The following is a 15173-nucleotide window of genomic DNA, read 5'->3' as shown; positions in this document are numbered from 1 at the left end:
CACTCCCACCTACTCCAGTCTTGTCACAGGCATCCCCTACCCATCAAGGCGGGACTACCCGTGAATGGAGCCAAGTGATCCATCAAATGAACTGCAGCCACTGTGCCGCATTCTTTGTGGGCATGATAACTAACAAGATATCCTTCAACATTAAGGGCCACTGCCAAACTGGACAAGAGACAGCTGGAAACCCAAATGATTAGCGTGCCGTGCAACACGAAGTGCTTCAGTTAAACGACTGTTTCACACCTAGATCCTTTCCAACAACACTAAAACTGAACACTGTCTGAACAGACCTTGGAAAGCCCAACGGTAACGACTGACCACCATATCATCCATGGCTGACAGGTGTAACTGGATACAGATATGGATGGGCATGTGGTCAGCACACCTTTCTCCCAACTGTTGTTAATTTTTGTAACCAGAGCTGCTACTTCTCAGTCAAGTAGCTCCTCAGTTGGCCCCACAAGGGCTAAGTGCACCCCACTTGCCAACAGCACATTGCCGACCAGGGTAGTCACCCATCCAAGTGCTAACCAAGCCCTGACAGTGCTTAACTTCGATGACCTGACTGGAACCAGTGTTACCACTGTGGCAAGGCCTTTGGCATACAGCAGCACTAGCTTTTGTGAATTGCACAGGTGTGAACACTCCCTGCAAAATTAACATTCATTCCCATTAAACCCCCTTCCCCATTGGCCTCAACTTCGGGTAGCCTGTCCACTGCCTGCCTATACCCTTCCCTGCTTCAACTCCAGTATTGCACATGCCCTCTGTCCCACCAAAGCACCTGCATAAACATTTCCCCTTCTCTGCTTCTCTCCTCTCCCTTTCCATCTATCCTCACCCCCACCCCTCCCCCGTCGCACCTTCTCCCTTCCCCAGCTGCATCTAGCAGCCCTATCCTGTCCTCAGCATTTCCTGCACACTTCCATAGGCAGCACTAGCATCTTCCAGCATTCCTACTTTGCAATCTTTTCCCTCCTCGCTCCACGCCTCTTCCATACCCCTTTACAATCCTAGATGTAGTCACGGATGTGCCTTAGGGACCGGAGATGATAGTGGCCGTGGGTGTATATGTGTGTCCAACGTCGTCAGAACTCAGGTAGCAGCTTATGAGCTTTCTTTGATCTCAGTTCTTTCATTACTGCTTGAAATTCCATTTTCATAATTGGACGAACCACTTCTTACGCTTGCAGTTTTCTTCCTTCTATGGAAAAGATTATCTTGTCCTTGGTTTTGAACTGTAATTTCATCACTCCATTTCTGCTGTCTCTTATATTGTTGTCCGATGTGGTTGTACTAAGTAATTTGCCACTACTAGTTGTCTCCTTCCTATGTTTCTCTGAATTTTTGTGTGATGGGTGTCCTTTGGCTCTGTATCTTTCTCGGTCTGTTGTGCAGTATTTCTTCCTCTGTATTTGTTCCTTTCCTGAATTAAACTTATTACTGTATTGTTCCCAACTATAAGATGAGATTTTTCTCCTAAGTTGTCATTAGAAAAACACAAGGTTGTCATACATCATAGATTACATGATTGCTGCTGAGGTCAGTGTGTATGCGTTGTGCAATAGATTACTGTAAGGGTCTTCTTATATTTACAGATGAAGCTTTGGCAATTAAGGTCAAGCACAGGTTTAATTTGAAGAATTCAGGAGCGTTGGATGGGGATCAGTGACAGCAACTTTGCTTAGCACTAGGATGAATGTGGGGAAGACAGTGGTGTGCAGGCAGCAAATTTTATCATGCCGTCAACCATAGGAAAATATACCACATACCTTAGCTTTTTATGGACACATACCATGTTTAAACTGCAGGTTGCTTGAATCAATTTTGTAGTCAGAACTGAGTTAATGTTAACAATGGACAAATACTCAACAGTAAGGCGGGTACCAGGTTGAGATTCATTGGGAGAGTGCTTAGAAAATGTAGTCCATCAACAAAGGAGGTGGCTTACAAAACACTCGTTCGACCTATACTTGAGTATTGCTCATCAGTGTGGGATCTGTACCAGATCGGTCTGACGGAGGAGATAGAGAAGATCCAAAGAAGAGCGGCGCGTTTCGTCACAGGGTTATTTGGTAACCGTGATAGCGTTACGGAGATGTTTAATAAACTCAAGTGGCAGACTCTGCAAGAGAGGCGCTCTGCATCGCGGTGTAGCTTGCTCGCCAGGTTTCGAGAGGGTGCGTTTCTGGATGAGGTATCGAATATATTGCTTCCCCCTACTTATACCTCCCGAGGAGATCACGAATGTAAAATTAGAGAGATTAGAGCGTGCACGGAGGCTTTCAGACAGTCGTTCTTCCCGCGAACCATACGCAACTGGAACAGGAAAGGGAGGTAATGACAGTGGCACGTAAAGTGCCCTCCGCCACACACCGTTGGGTGGCTTGCGGAGTATAAATGTAGATGTAGATGTAGAGTAGTGTACATTTCTACAGGAGATGATAAAAGTCTAGATTGAGGCCAGTGTCATAGTTTAACTCGTGAAACGGGGCACAACAAATGAAATGCGATCTTTAGCAGTGGCACTAAAGCTGCTACTGCTGTACCAGCACTGTTGTTTTTCAAGGTTGGGTACAGTGTTAATCTGAAGTGGTAAGATTCAGCTATATTGAGCCACGAAGACAACATTTTGTTGCCATTCAGTTTGCTTACATTGTCACTGCTGTAAGAACTACAAATTGTAGCATTCCGTAATGGGTGTCAGTTATGGTTGCGTCTGTTGAGAAATGTAGATTTATAAGTTTGTTGTTCACAGTTGGCTCACACAGACAGTACGATTTTAATTTAATGGTGATTCATGAAGCAGAGGGGTCTACATTACAGCACAGAACATTGCTCGCTCAGTGACTTCCTGCTGTATCTGATGTAAAACTACTTACATATCAGCATCATATAATCAGTCTAAGGAAACGGACCAACTATTTGCTTGGCCATATAGGCAACACCCATCAGGCACCTTTTTATTTTGGTGTGTTGGCCATTGTCACACTCAGCATGAAGGACATTGAGTGTTCCTAAAATACACTTGGGCAGTAAAAATGCCAGGATGACAGTAATGCTGGGTCCACTAGTAGATGGGAAAGAAGCTCTCTCCACCCACCCATGTATGTTTTGCAGGAAGTCTACACCAAAAGAAAAACTGCCTGCAGTAGTATTTTTAGATGCCTAGAAAAGGTATGGATGACCTGATACTAAGATTGATTAAGTTTCTGATAGCAAAGATCAATGCAGACCTGGTAATCATTCCTTTGTGGCATGGCATCACAATTTCAAGTAATAGGTGTTGTTTTGAACATGCATTTTAAGGCTTACCAGTGATAGTTTTATAGTGTGTGTGTCCTTCAGAGAGACCATTTTGTCACTCCAGTACAGAGGTGGGAGTTAAGAGACCCTCAGTATCTATGTTTGGCCTGTGGATGGGGCAGGATCTCAAGTGAATCTATTATGAAAGGATTCAAAAAGTGCTACATATCTAATTCTGTGGACGGCCCAGATGGTGATATACTACAGGACGAGTGTCAAGAAGGAAGAAATGTCACACTTACAAAAGATGATAATTATAAGTGTGAGCTGATGATAATTAAGATTAAAAACTGTGTGCTACTGCTGGCAACTGGGTTAGATAGTAAGCAAAAAACAAAGTAAAGATAAAAAAGTATTTCTTTCATTTATTTTATTTCCCCTTGTATTATGATACACAGATTTAACATAGCCACCCACAATAGAAATTCTGCAACTTTACGATCTCTCTACATTTTGGCTTTTCTTAATTGTCAATCTATGGCTTTTCTTAATTATCAGTCTGTGGCATTTCTTAATTATAAATCTGTTCATAAGAAATTATGCCAGTTCTGTGAGCTGTGGTTTCGGCAATGTTGTAGTCAAGCTGGATGCCAACCTTCACAGAACAGTGTCCTCATCTCCCCCCCCCCCCCCCCCCTACACACACACACACACACACACACACACACACACACACACACACACACACACGTTCCCATCACCACATTCAGCCCTTGCTGAGCTGAAGAAAGGTCCAACACTGTTGTGCATGAATTCCATTTGGCAATTACCAACATGTCATAAACATGGCAGCAGTATATGTCCAATTATTTCTCCCCATTTCTCATAAGGATTCCCCCTCCTTCCTTGCTCCACAAAGGAATCTCAACAGTAATATTCTGTGTGTCTGTGGACAAGGAAAACCCAGAGTCTTGCAGTTCTTAATTCAGTTTTACGAGATTGGGTTTTTATAGTACACTTGCAAAAATACAGCCATGCAGTACTATAGGTGTGCATATCTATACTCAATCCATTTTATGCTCTGGAAGAGAGGGGGAAAAGGAATCGAATTTTGAGGTTGAGTAGATGTCCTCTCCATGAGTGGGACCACCTCAAAGTCTGTGAAGTGAAACGTAAGAATCTTTGAATCTATAGACTCCATACAGAATTCTTCTGTGTCAAGAAAAGTGCTACAGAAATATTTGCTTCTTATGCTTGAATACTTATTCATATGCTCTTGCTTTCAGCAAGATAAACTGCAATTATACACATATTCAAAAGTATTTTTTTCATGAATAAGTTGTACCTTATGTCACTAGATCAGCTCATTTTACATTTATTTCACAATAATTCAGGTCCCTTGATAATTTACTGATGCTTCAAATGCAATTAATACTGGCTTCCTTGCCATTAGGCATGCTAGTGCTCCAATTGTCAGACAATAAAAACTTTTAAAGCACTGAGTGTCTCAGCTTTTTATGTACATTACTTTGCATGTACTATTGAAATATGCTTACACAGTTTCAGTACCAAAGCAGTCTGCTGTGAAAATACTAAGTAGATAACCATCAGTATTTTGAGATGTAGTAAATTTTGTGTATTTCTTGTCAATTTTCAAACTTGCTGATAAGTTATATGAAAACTGGCAATTTCACCCGTTGTGGAGAAATTCCTTCAGCACCTTCATCAATCAGCTGCAGTCTGAAAATTTCATTCTGGAAACATCCCCTAGGCTGTGACTAAGCCACATCTCTGTAGTATCCTTTCTTCTGGGAGTGCTAGTGCTGCAAGTTTCGCAAGAGAACTTCTGTGAAGTTTGGAAGATAGGAGATGCGGTGATGGCAGAAATAAATCTATGAGAATGGCTTGTTGGTAACTCAGTCGGTAGAGCACTTGTCCACAAAAGGTGAAAGTCTCTAGATAGCATCCAATCTGGCCCACAGTTTAAATCTGCCAGGAAGTTTCGTATTAGTGAATACATATTTTAATCGTTTATGTATCATATTTTCTGATGCGCAGATTGGGAACCAGACAAGCATTTGTCTAAAATGTAGAAAAGGGCCTGAAACTACACTGAAGCTGCCTGGTGTACCAGACCGACAGTCATTAATCTGTAATGCTGACGAACCAGGTGTGTCTCACCTCCCTGTCATAACTACTGTATTCTTTGGAAGTGAGAAGAACTAGTTGTGAATCCAGTTAGTGACTCACAAATGTGAAAGATCCCCACAAAGCATATGAGCAGATTGTATCATTAAACTCTTTGATAACTGATGTTCAGTAGCCATTTATTCTTTCGTCACATCACTTTCCAAGCCATTACCAGTTTGCTGTGAGTTGGCACTTTTGACTCAGTGCTGCAGTATTAGTTATAATCAACTCTCACAGGCAGATTTATCAATAGACCTAATCCAAATGATTAGTAGTATTTGCCAAGCCCTCATAAAATATCAACAGATGGTTTTCTTTTCTTAAAAAATAAAATAGTTGCAAACTTTAGGGTAGATTGTATTTAGTGAAATGAATCTGTAGCCTGAGTTATTCATTGAGAGATATTGCATTCAAGGTGGTGCAGAAGCTTACCAGTTTTGCCTTCTGGAACAGCAAAAGAACTTTCCTGTGGTACATTACTCATTCAATACCATTGAGTTCATCAATATCGATGAAACTTGTCGCAGTCTAAAGGCATACAGTGCATGGTCAAGAAACCATTTGCACACTAATACACCTTATCAAAATAGTTTCTTAATTGTGTGAATTATTTCAGTTATTTTGTGTTAATACATATTAAGAACTAGTGGCCTGGTAAGTCCTTTTTTGAAGGTGAGAGGATTCCTCCCAGCAAAAATAATTAGTTACCTCTGATTGCAAACAATTGGTTTGACTCACTGCTGACCGTTCATGAGGAAGCTGTAACAAATCTGTTCACATTTATAAACAACTGTTCCTACAGATGGAACCTATTCCTAACCAAAGTGACTACCTTGTATAAGAACTCATCATAAAAAATATTTATGAATGTCCTACAATACACTACTTTGTCTCTTTGTAGATATAGTTATGTTCTTGTGGAATATTCCACAACACGCACACCCATGTTTTACCCCCCCTCCTCCCTCCAGCCCTTTTTACCTTGCCTTCCATTGACATTCTATCTAATCAAATCCACAAAGTATATGAATTAGATTTTCCACAGTTCTCAGTGGTTACATAATAATTGAAGTGAGAGCTTCTCTGATGACTTCATTATCTCTAGTATGTTTCAGAAATTCCTTCAAGTTGAGATACAAACAAGTATTTTGATTTAGTTTTTGTACTAAGCGTTTCAGATAATGCCCACTCATTAGCATAAATAAGTCCTTACATTTGTTCTTCATTACATTACTTCCTATATTAGAGCTCTTTTTTTGTTTTTTTTTTTTTGTTTTTTTTTTATGTCGCTAAACAAATTTGTGTGTGTGTGTGTGTGTTTTTAAATGTTAACTGTTTGCCACCTTAACAAATAAGAAAAAACATTGAACAGTAAAATTTTTGTTCTTCGCCTTGCCAGTTCTTCATTGCAATTTTTACAAACAAATATTTTCTCGATTGAATGACTAAACATGCCTGATGGTACATCAAACACATTTCACTTTCACTAAAAAAGCATTACGAAGTCAGTTTGTGTTGTTTCTGGTTTATATTAAAGTGGTGCTATCATACCTCAATGTTTGTAGTTAGTCAGTATGTATCGAGATAAGTCAGACTGTAAATTGTTTATACAGTAACAAATGAAAATACCTGTATTTTATTTTTGACATCCTACATTATCACCAACCCCCACAAAAAGCAGCAACAGCAGCGCGCGCGCGCTCACACACACACACACACACACACACACACACACACACACACACACACACACTGTTAAGGCAGCAAAAGTAGTAAAATTTTGTTATTGTTATTGCTCAGGTAGTTGCTGCTAATATTCAAAGTGTGACTAATCATGTTTTCATCTTACCCAGCATATATTAAGGACTAGGGGATTGGTGTTGGATAACCATCAAGCATGATTAAGTTCTGACTGAATTAAGATATATTTGTGTTATATGTCACATACCTAAATTTAATTGAGATTGTGCATGTCTTAACTACATCTATGCAGTGGAAATTGTCTTGCAGATGAATTAACAAATTAGTGAATGAATAAGTAAATAAATAAATTATTTTCTGTTTAAAGATGACAGAGCTCAAGGCGAAACATTTTACCACTGAGAGTGAGTTGAGGAATAAAATGAAGACAATGCAGAAGGAGCATGACAACAAAGTGGAACAGTTACACCTGAAGGTTAAATCACTGCAGAAGGAAGTAGCAACACTTTCAAAGAGCACAAAGAGGCAAGGTCTACTTGCAAATAAGGATGGTCTAAGTGGTGGTGGCACAGGCAGCGGTAGTGGCACCGACAGTCCGTCACTTGCTTGATTTATCTGCATCAGTGACATTCCCATGACCAAAGGCTCCATAACAAGTCCATCTGATCTATTTTATTGTGGTATGTGTATTGCATTTCTTCATTTGGCACAATGAAGAGGGACATCTGTTACTCAGTTATTTTTTGTGAACTGTAATCTCTTAAGTCTTTTATGACAAGCCAAGACATACCAGAAAGATTTAATCCACATAATCATACCTGTAAATGTACTGGTAGTGATGTACCAGGTGTCATTTTTATCTTTTGTGATGCTGAGCATGTGTTCTTTATCTATTGGGCATCCATCACAGACATTTTGAACTTCATTGGGTGAGTTTTTTTTTTTAAAAAAAAAACTTTTATGTTTATATTTTATCATTTGTGATTGCAGTTTTTTACTTTATTGTACTATTCATGTGAAATTTTTTTAAATATTGCCCTTACCATACTTTTGATGATTTTAGTAATTTAGCATATTTTTATAGTTTCACACATTCAGATCAATCATAAAAAATGTACCTGAAACTGTTCTAGAGTCCAGCCCTAGAAAATCATTTTACCTTTTCAGGCCTTTAGCAATGGTATTTAGAGTTTTTTAAGAAAATAATGCAAAAAAATATTTGTGGTGACATGTAGTTTTGGCTGTTAAAAATATAAAGTTTATTGATACAAGTGATACACTAACTATGGAGTATTTATTTGTAACATCCCCATGTAACTCATACCAACCCTTTAAGTCAGGTTGGTGCCATTTCTTACAAGTGATTTTGAATGTTACATCATAACATAAATATTAAATACTTTTATATATTTCTCAATTGTGATGATGTGCCCTGAATTGTAGAGGCAAGTAATTTAATTTTGAGATTTGGCCTATTGGAATACTGATGTTTTGGAATGTGCTGTGTGTGGGAATTTGAAACTAAAGTGAAGAAAGAAAATTCAAGATGCTTGGCAACTTTGACAGCACTTTCTCTTATGATTGACACTTCATGCAACAGATGCAATGTAGATATGGTTAATTTTTATGCTTATGCTTCCGTATAATTTTGTTAATTGAGTCTAAGCATGGGCATAAATTATAATTGTTTGTGTTTATCAAGTAAATTGCCCTGGAAGTGTCATTTGTTAAAACCTCATTTACAGATCCACGCAAAAGACAGAGGTCTAACATTGTATGAAAGTAAGTAAGGACAGGAATGTCTTATGTTTAATGTTCGGAGATAATTGAGAAAATAGTAAGATATTCATGTAAGACAAATTGTCCTGTTTTCTCCCTTAATAAATTGAAGAGTCACTGTAGTTAATTGCAGAATATCTGTTCTTCCAATAAGTATTGTTTCTAAATTAATTTGGTCCCTGTATGGCTCATTCTACCTGTCAGTGTTTGCCATATTTATCAGTTGCCTTCACCATATGTGTGTTTTCACATGGACATGCGTGGAAAGAATGTTGTTTGTATTTTTATCCATGAAGTATTTCATGACATAAAGGCAATATTTTAAAAGTTTTAAAACCATATTTCTGTTTTAGATCTAAAGATTACACAGATTCAAATGTGGAGACAAATCACTAAGCATCATCCAGAAGTGTTAGGCGGCAGGTATGCTGTATAAGAATGATGATAGCAGCTTAATCTTTCAAAAATGCTGTTTGTTGTTGTAGTATATGGACAAATGCAGCATTTTCATGTTCTCAGACACTTCTCTATGGTGTTGAAGGTATGTCCTCCACTGTTTTCATTATTCTCCATCCAGGATTTACCATTACACGTGTTAAAATACGAGTCTGTTTAAATAGTGCTGGATGAGAACTAACTCCTGTTTATGAAGAATGTAGCAATTAAGTGACAACATTTTTGACTTCACAGAATTACGTATAGAAAGTTTTAGTCGATGCTCATTTTGCTCATTTTATTCACAAATGTATATCCCCTTCTTTATTAGTAGAGAGGAAGAATTAAAAAAGGTTTGCTGCTATGATATTTGTGTGACAGTAGTAAGAGGAGATGAATGGTTTGTCATAGGTTGATGTTAATGACATTCAGTACCTATTTTATAGAGTTATTGCATTATTACATGAAGAATTGTTTAGGCAGTCTAATTTCATGTACCTGTTATTTTCTCTGCCCTAAAAGATCACTGGAAGGCACCTGCTACATAACTGTATGGCAAAACGCCAATGGCTATCGTTTGCTTGAAATCAGTTTTTGCTCAAGTCATATCCTTATGTATCACACTCTTAATGTATAAAATTTTGAGTTATCAAATTTTTTTCCAATATTTTGTGTGAAGTTTGATAATCTGGTGTATTTATTTCTTTTAAAAACTGTAACCATTAATTTTAATGCTCAGTGTCCTTGTTTTGGCATTGTTAGTGTTTTTTGAGTAAATGATTGTTGTGTAAAGAGCAGTATAATTAATATTTGCAATGTAGTTTTAATTAGGTACATAGAATGTATTGATAATTAAGTAGCAACAGTATAGTAAATGACATGGCCCTCAAGCAATGGTTTGCATGTTTCTGATTCAGTGTAACTTTGTAACATGTAATTGTCTAAATGTTTTATTTAAATATTGTAAGCTCTTTTAGTAAATTCTCTATGGATTGGAAAGTTTATTCATGTAAACTCAGTTGACAAAAGACAAGTTTAACTGTAAACAATAGGTGAAACTTTCTGTATTGTTGTGATGTTGACACTTGTACCATTCAGTATGGTTTTTTGTGTGTGTGTGTGTGTGGGGGGGGGGGGGGGGGGGGGGGTGTAACAACTTCATACATGTTAGCAAACTTATTACAATCAAAGTCGTCATGTTGCACACATTTTTGTTTGGAGTTGAAAGATTGTTGTGGTTATTACAGCAGATGTTTAGCATGCGACATTTATAAATGAGCATTTCAAATTCTTTTATTTTTGGTATTCACTTTTGTTGCTTGGGGGTCATATTGCAGTATTAATTTTGATACATTGCTTCAGAGAATAATTCCGTTTTTGATGTGAACATTATTTTACTATAAGCGGAGGTCATACATGTTTTGTGGTATTAGTTCCTGCATAAAAGATGATTGACTTCATTAGGACTTAACAGAAAACAGTGTTTTGGAACACATTTTTTCAAGCATGATAGCAGGAAACTTATTTTCACAATACAATATTTATATTATTGCAAACTCATTTCATAATGCTTTGATATGATATAACATGCTTAGTAAGTTCTGCTAAACAAATGTGTGTACTAAGAGATATTTCTTTTGCCTCTGTTAAAATATTGTCCTATTTGAAGATTGTGTCCACATTTTATGTCACCGCACCACTGTTACATGACCATTATTTGTGTGTGTTTATGGGCAGAAGTAAATTGCCGTACTCATTGCAGTTACACTAGAACTTCAGTAGCTTAGAAATGTAAGGGGCCTCTGCAGTGTTTTCCTAGCTATAATACATTTCTGCACATGATTGGGTATAACTGTCCAAGTTATAATTAGAGGAATTTGATGTGTTTTCATTTTTGGAAGTTGTAAAGATATTTTTTTTTTTTTTTAAGTTCTCATGAATCATGTATGCAGTCTTTAGAATAATGCAAGAAGACAGCTTATAGTCCGTTCTGTCGTTGGAAAAATAATAAATATTTTTACTTATTGCAATTTTAATATTATAAAGTTGGCTCTTTCTGTAATTTACATTTGTCTTCACTGATTCTAAGTCAAATGCCTGAAAATCTATTTAAAACTAAATTTTTATCATAGTCACCTTGTGTGTAATTTTGTGTCTGTGTTAGAAATGTTTCGATCTCTATGAATTTATTAGTTGTAACATCACAGACATGAGTGTGTGTGTGTGTGTGTGTGTGTGTGTGTGTGTGTGTGTTAGTTGATATAGTGTCAGTATCTAAAATGTGACATACATTTTATTACAATTTTTTTTTATTCATTTGCCTGAAGAGCCAATATTTAAGAGTTTAATTTGCATGCAGTCTTAACAAATAAATTGTAACATTATTGTTCAGTTTTCCTCCTAAGATACTGTCATTGCATTTCATGTGCCTGTATAGCTATCCATTTTGTGTGTGACTCCTTTGTTTCTTTCACCAGATTCTGTGATGAAAAACGTGTATGAACTATTCTCAGGGATTGAACTATGTGTCATAATGTATAGACGTACGTTCTAAATCTCTCTCCTTATATGTAGATTTTTCATATATGTGTTGGCACAGCCCATCCCTCTCTTCAAGCAATCTGCAGACCACAGAGGAAACACTGACAGATTTGCAGTCACTTCAGATTAAGATGTCTGTTCTAGATTGAGACAGCATTCTAAAATCATGTTATTGTCTCCAGTTACCAAGCAAGCTCTGTATGCAGCTTGGCAGATTATGTTGGTTGATGAGAATGAAAGGTTCACAGTTTTTCTCAAGTCAGTGTTGCAGTTACATATCTGGTTGGCCGCATTCCTCAGTTATATTCCACACAGTTAACATGTGTACAGTCCATAGTTAAATATTTGACAGTTATCAGTAGTATGATCATAAAGGAAACATTGGAGAAATCCTCGTATGATTATAAAGGAAACATTGGAGAAATCCTCTGCCATTACTGCTTGTACTCTATTTTTGAATGAGGTAATTGACTCTTAAACTATAAATTATTTCCAATCCTCCCACTCCCTTTCAGTTATCCAGCTATTTTAGATAGATACAGATTTTGCAGTAGATACTTCCAAGATTTTACCTATTGTATCCTTTCAGCAACTTTTGGAAATTCAGGTTTAACACTAGCTGTGGCAGGCGAAGGAACTCCACCCCACCCCACCCCACCCCACCCCTCTCCTCTGCTCCCTAATGGCAGTACTAAAAAAAAAATTGTGTGGCTAAGAAAAGAGAGTGTTCATGGTGACACTGTAAAGAAACAATAGAGCACTTACTGAATTATGCCTTTGTGCCAAACTCAAGATTATTGATTTGTGAGGTAACAGTAAATATGAGAACAGCAGAACTGTTGGAATGGAAAAAGTTAAGTCTACAGAAATAATTGGTAAAACAAAGCAAGAATGCAATTAAGTTTTGATTGTAGAGGATTCAAACAATGGAAAATCTAAGATGGAGTGTGACAATATTACGGAAGAGATAGTTGCTACTCACTATATAGCAGAGATGCTGAGTCACAGATAGGCACAACAAAAAGACTGTCAGAAAGTGAGCATTCAGCCAACAAGGTTTTCATTGTAAATAGACAATGTACACACACACACACGGTTGTGTACGTGTGAGTTGTGTTTGCATGAGAGAATGTTGGTATATCTTGTCTATTTCCAACAAATGCCTTGTTGGCTGAAAGCTCATTTTTTTGAGTCTTTTTGTTGGGTCTATCTGCGACTCAGCATCTCTGTTATATGGTGAGTAGCAATTTTCCTTTTCATAATATTATAGAGGAATTACCACACGAGGGAAAATGTTTTGTGTACAAGCTGAAACAACAGCATTCAAATGGCATATCCTCAATAATGGGACATAATTTACATTGTAATGTTTTTGTTTTGTTTTTGCTGTAATCTTAGTTTCTGTTATGTTTTTGTCCATCAATTGAACAGTGTCTTACCAATGTTTTTAGTTCTGTTCTATGTTATAAGATCATGGATAGGGAAACAGGTGTTGCATTGGGGGCATTGAGAAATCTTTGATTTCCACATAATATGATTGTTTACTCCCATTTCTCACATTTTCCAGCACCACATGCTATTTGTAGTGCCTATATATTATACTTATCATACTACACTGGTATATCTGTTACTTATTCACGTTTGGTTGCCCACTAAGAAATATGTAACAATGAATGTGTAAGTTCTGTAAAAGTTTTGTATTGGTAATTTATATTTTCTTCATTTTCTCATTATCAGCCTGTTGCCTGTGAAATATTGTTTGAATCTGTAAACGATATGTACATAATATACCGCAATGATTTGTTAGTCATGTTTTCTGCATTGTAGACAATCTTAAAATTTTTTCAGGTATTACAAGGTCTTTAACTTACTCTGACTCTTGGTTGTCTGTTTCAAAGTGATGATTTAAAATTTTCTGTCATAGACAGTAAAAATGTTTTAACTATCAAGAAGACACATTATTTGCTGCAAGTGGAGGGACAGCAATTTGTTATGATAGTAGGACACAGACCATTGTCTAATCCAGTGTTCTGTCATTTCCACTTCTGTGGCATTGAAGTAAATGTATCATTTCTTCATTGCTCGCAGTGTCTTAAAGAAGAAGGAAAAATTCTTTATCGGATACTTAAAAAATGTTTTGTATTAATGTTGTTGTTGTTAAAGAAATGATGTTTACAGGCACAACACCAAGACCTGTTAAGGCTGACAGTCCTGATGTGGCAGGCTTTAACTCACCTCCCACAAAAACATTGGTTTTTGCCCCCTAAATTGTTTTTGTTTCACTTCCTTTCCTAAGATGTTTTGTATCAGTTTTCTTTTCTAAAATTGTTTGTATACTCACATACTGACTTCGTATTGTACTTCTTTTGAGACAGTGCAATGGTGTATTTCAAATAACAGGATGTCTTAAAATCATATTGTTTAAAGATATTACATTTTCTATCATTTCATCCCTTTTTAGTGGTAAAGCATATATTAGATCTATGAATATTTATTTATTACAGGTCAGAAAAGTGAAATGTATTTAAATATGATGTAGTCTAAATTTTATTGTTGTGTGTAAGATGTGCTTAAGTGTACCTGTTGTTTATGAGCAATTTAATAAATGATCTTGTATGGCCAAGACCTGATTTCTTTGCAACAGATGGAGTATTTTTTTTCTTTCAGACCCTTCTTTAAGATTCAAATTTGGTTGAGCAGCTCTATCTTGACACTCAGATTTGTTACATATAAACAAATAGTTAAAACTGTCTTAAGTATATGTTCTGCCTCAGGCTCCAAAATAAATAATCTTTCCAGTTTTGTAATAGTTCAACTAAAAACTTCACAAATAAATTGAGGCAGCGATATTTGGATAGAAGTTTCAATCATATGGGTTGGTGCATTGTCTCTTTGGAACTAATCAAATCCATGGTTAGACCCAGGGGATCACATGTTGCTGGTCACACTGCTTCACTTTGTCAGTAAGGCCTCATTGGATGATGCAGTGGAGATATGTGCTTGGCACACCACTCTCCTTAAAGTTGAACATTTACTGTTGAAACTGGAGCTCCTGTCCCTTTTCAAAATAACTCCTCAGTTGTCCTCATGAGGCTGGGTGGACTCCTTCCAGTCCTCTCAAAAAAGACTGTATTTTGTGGTAGTCGGGTCTCCTAACTGCTCACATAGGGAGATGAACATTCCGGCAATATTTGAATTTTGGCACAGCTACAGAAGCGTGTGGCAAATCCAGTAAATGTTAATGGTTGATGCAGAAACAATGCTACAGCAGTGAA

The 15173-nt window shown here is 37.0% G+C and overlaps 1 protein-coding gene across 1 annotated transcript in view; it reads left to right on the top strand.

The window, feature by feature from the left end:
- Nucleotides 1-8373, top strand: part of LOC124544917 (protein FAM76A) — a 75014-nt gene extending 66641 nt beyond the window's left edge. Inside the window, exon 6 of the mRNA XM_047123656.1 lies at nt 7511-8373. Coding sequence (XP_046979612.1) covers nt 7511-7753 — 243 coding nt within the window. The 3' untranslated portion in view covers nt 7754-8373. The remainder of the gene's footprint in view (nt 1-7510) is intronic.
- Nucleotides 8374-15173: the final 6800 nt, after the last annotated feature.

This window comes from Schistocerca americana, chromosome 8, assembly GCF_021461395.2.
Source record: "Schistocerca americana isolate TAMUIC-IGC-003095 chromosome 8, iqSchAmer2.1, whole genome shotgun sequence".
In the NCBI taxonomy this organism is placed as follows: domain Eukaryota; kingdom Metazoa; phylum Arthropoda; class Insecta; order Orthoptera; family Acrididae; genus Schistocerca; species Schistocerca americana.
Note: the sequence above shows the minus strand (reverse complement) of the source record. Positions and strands in the feature narration are given on the sequence as shown.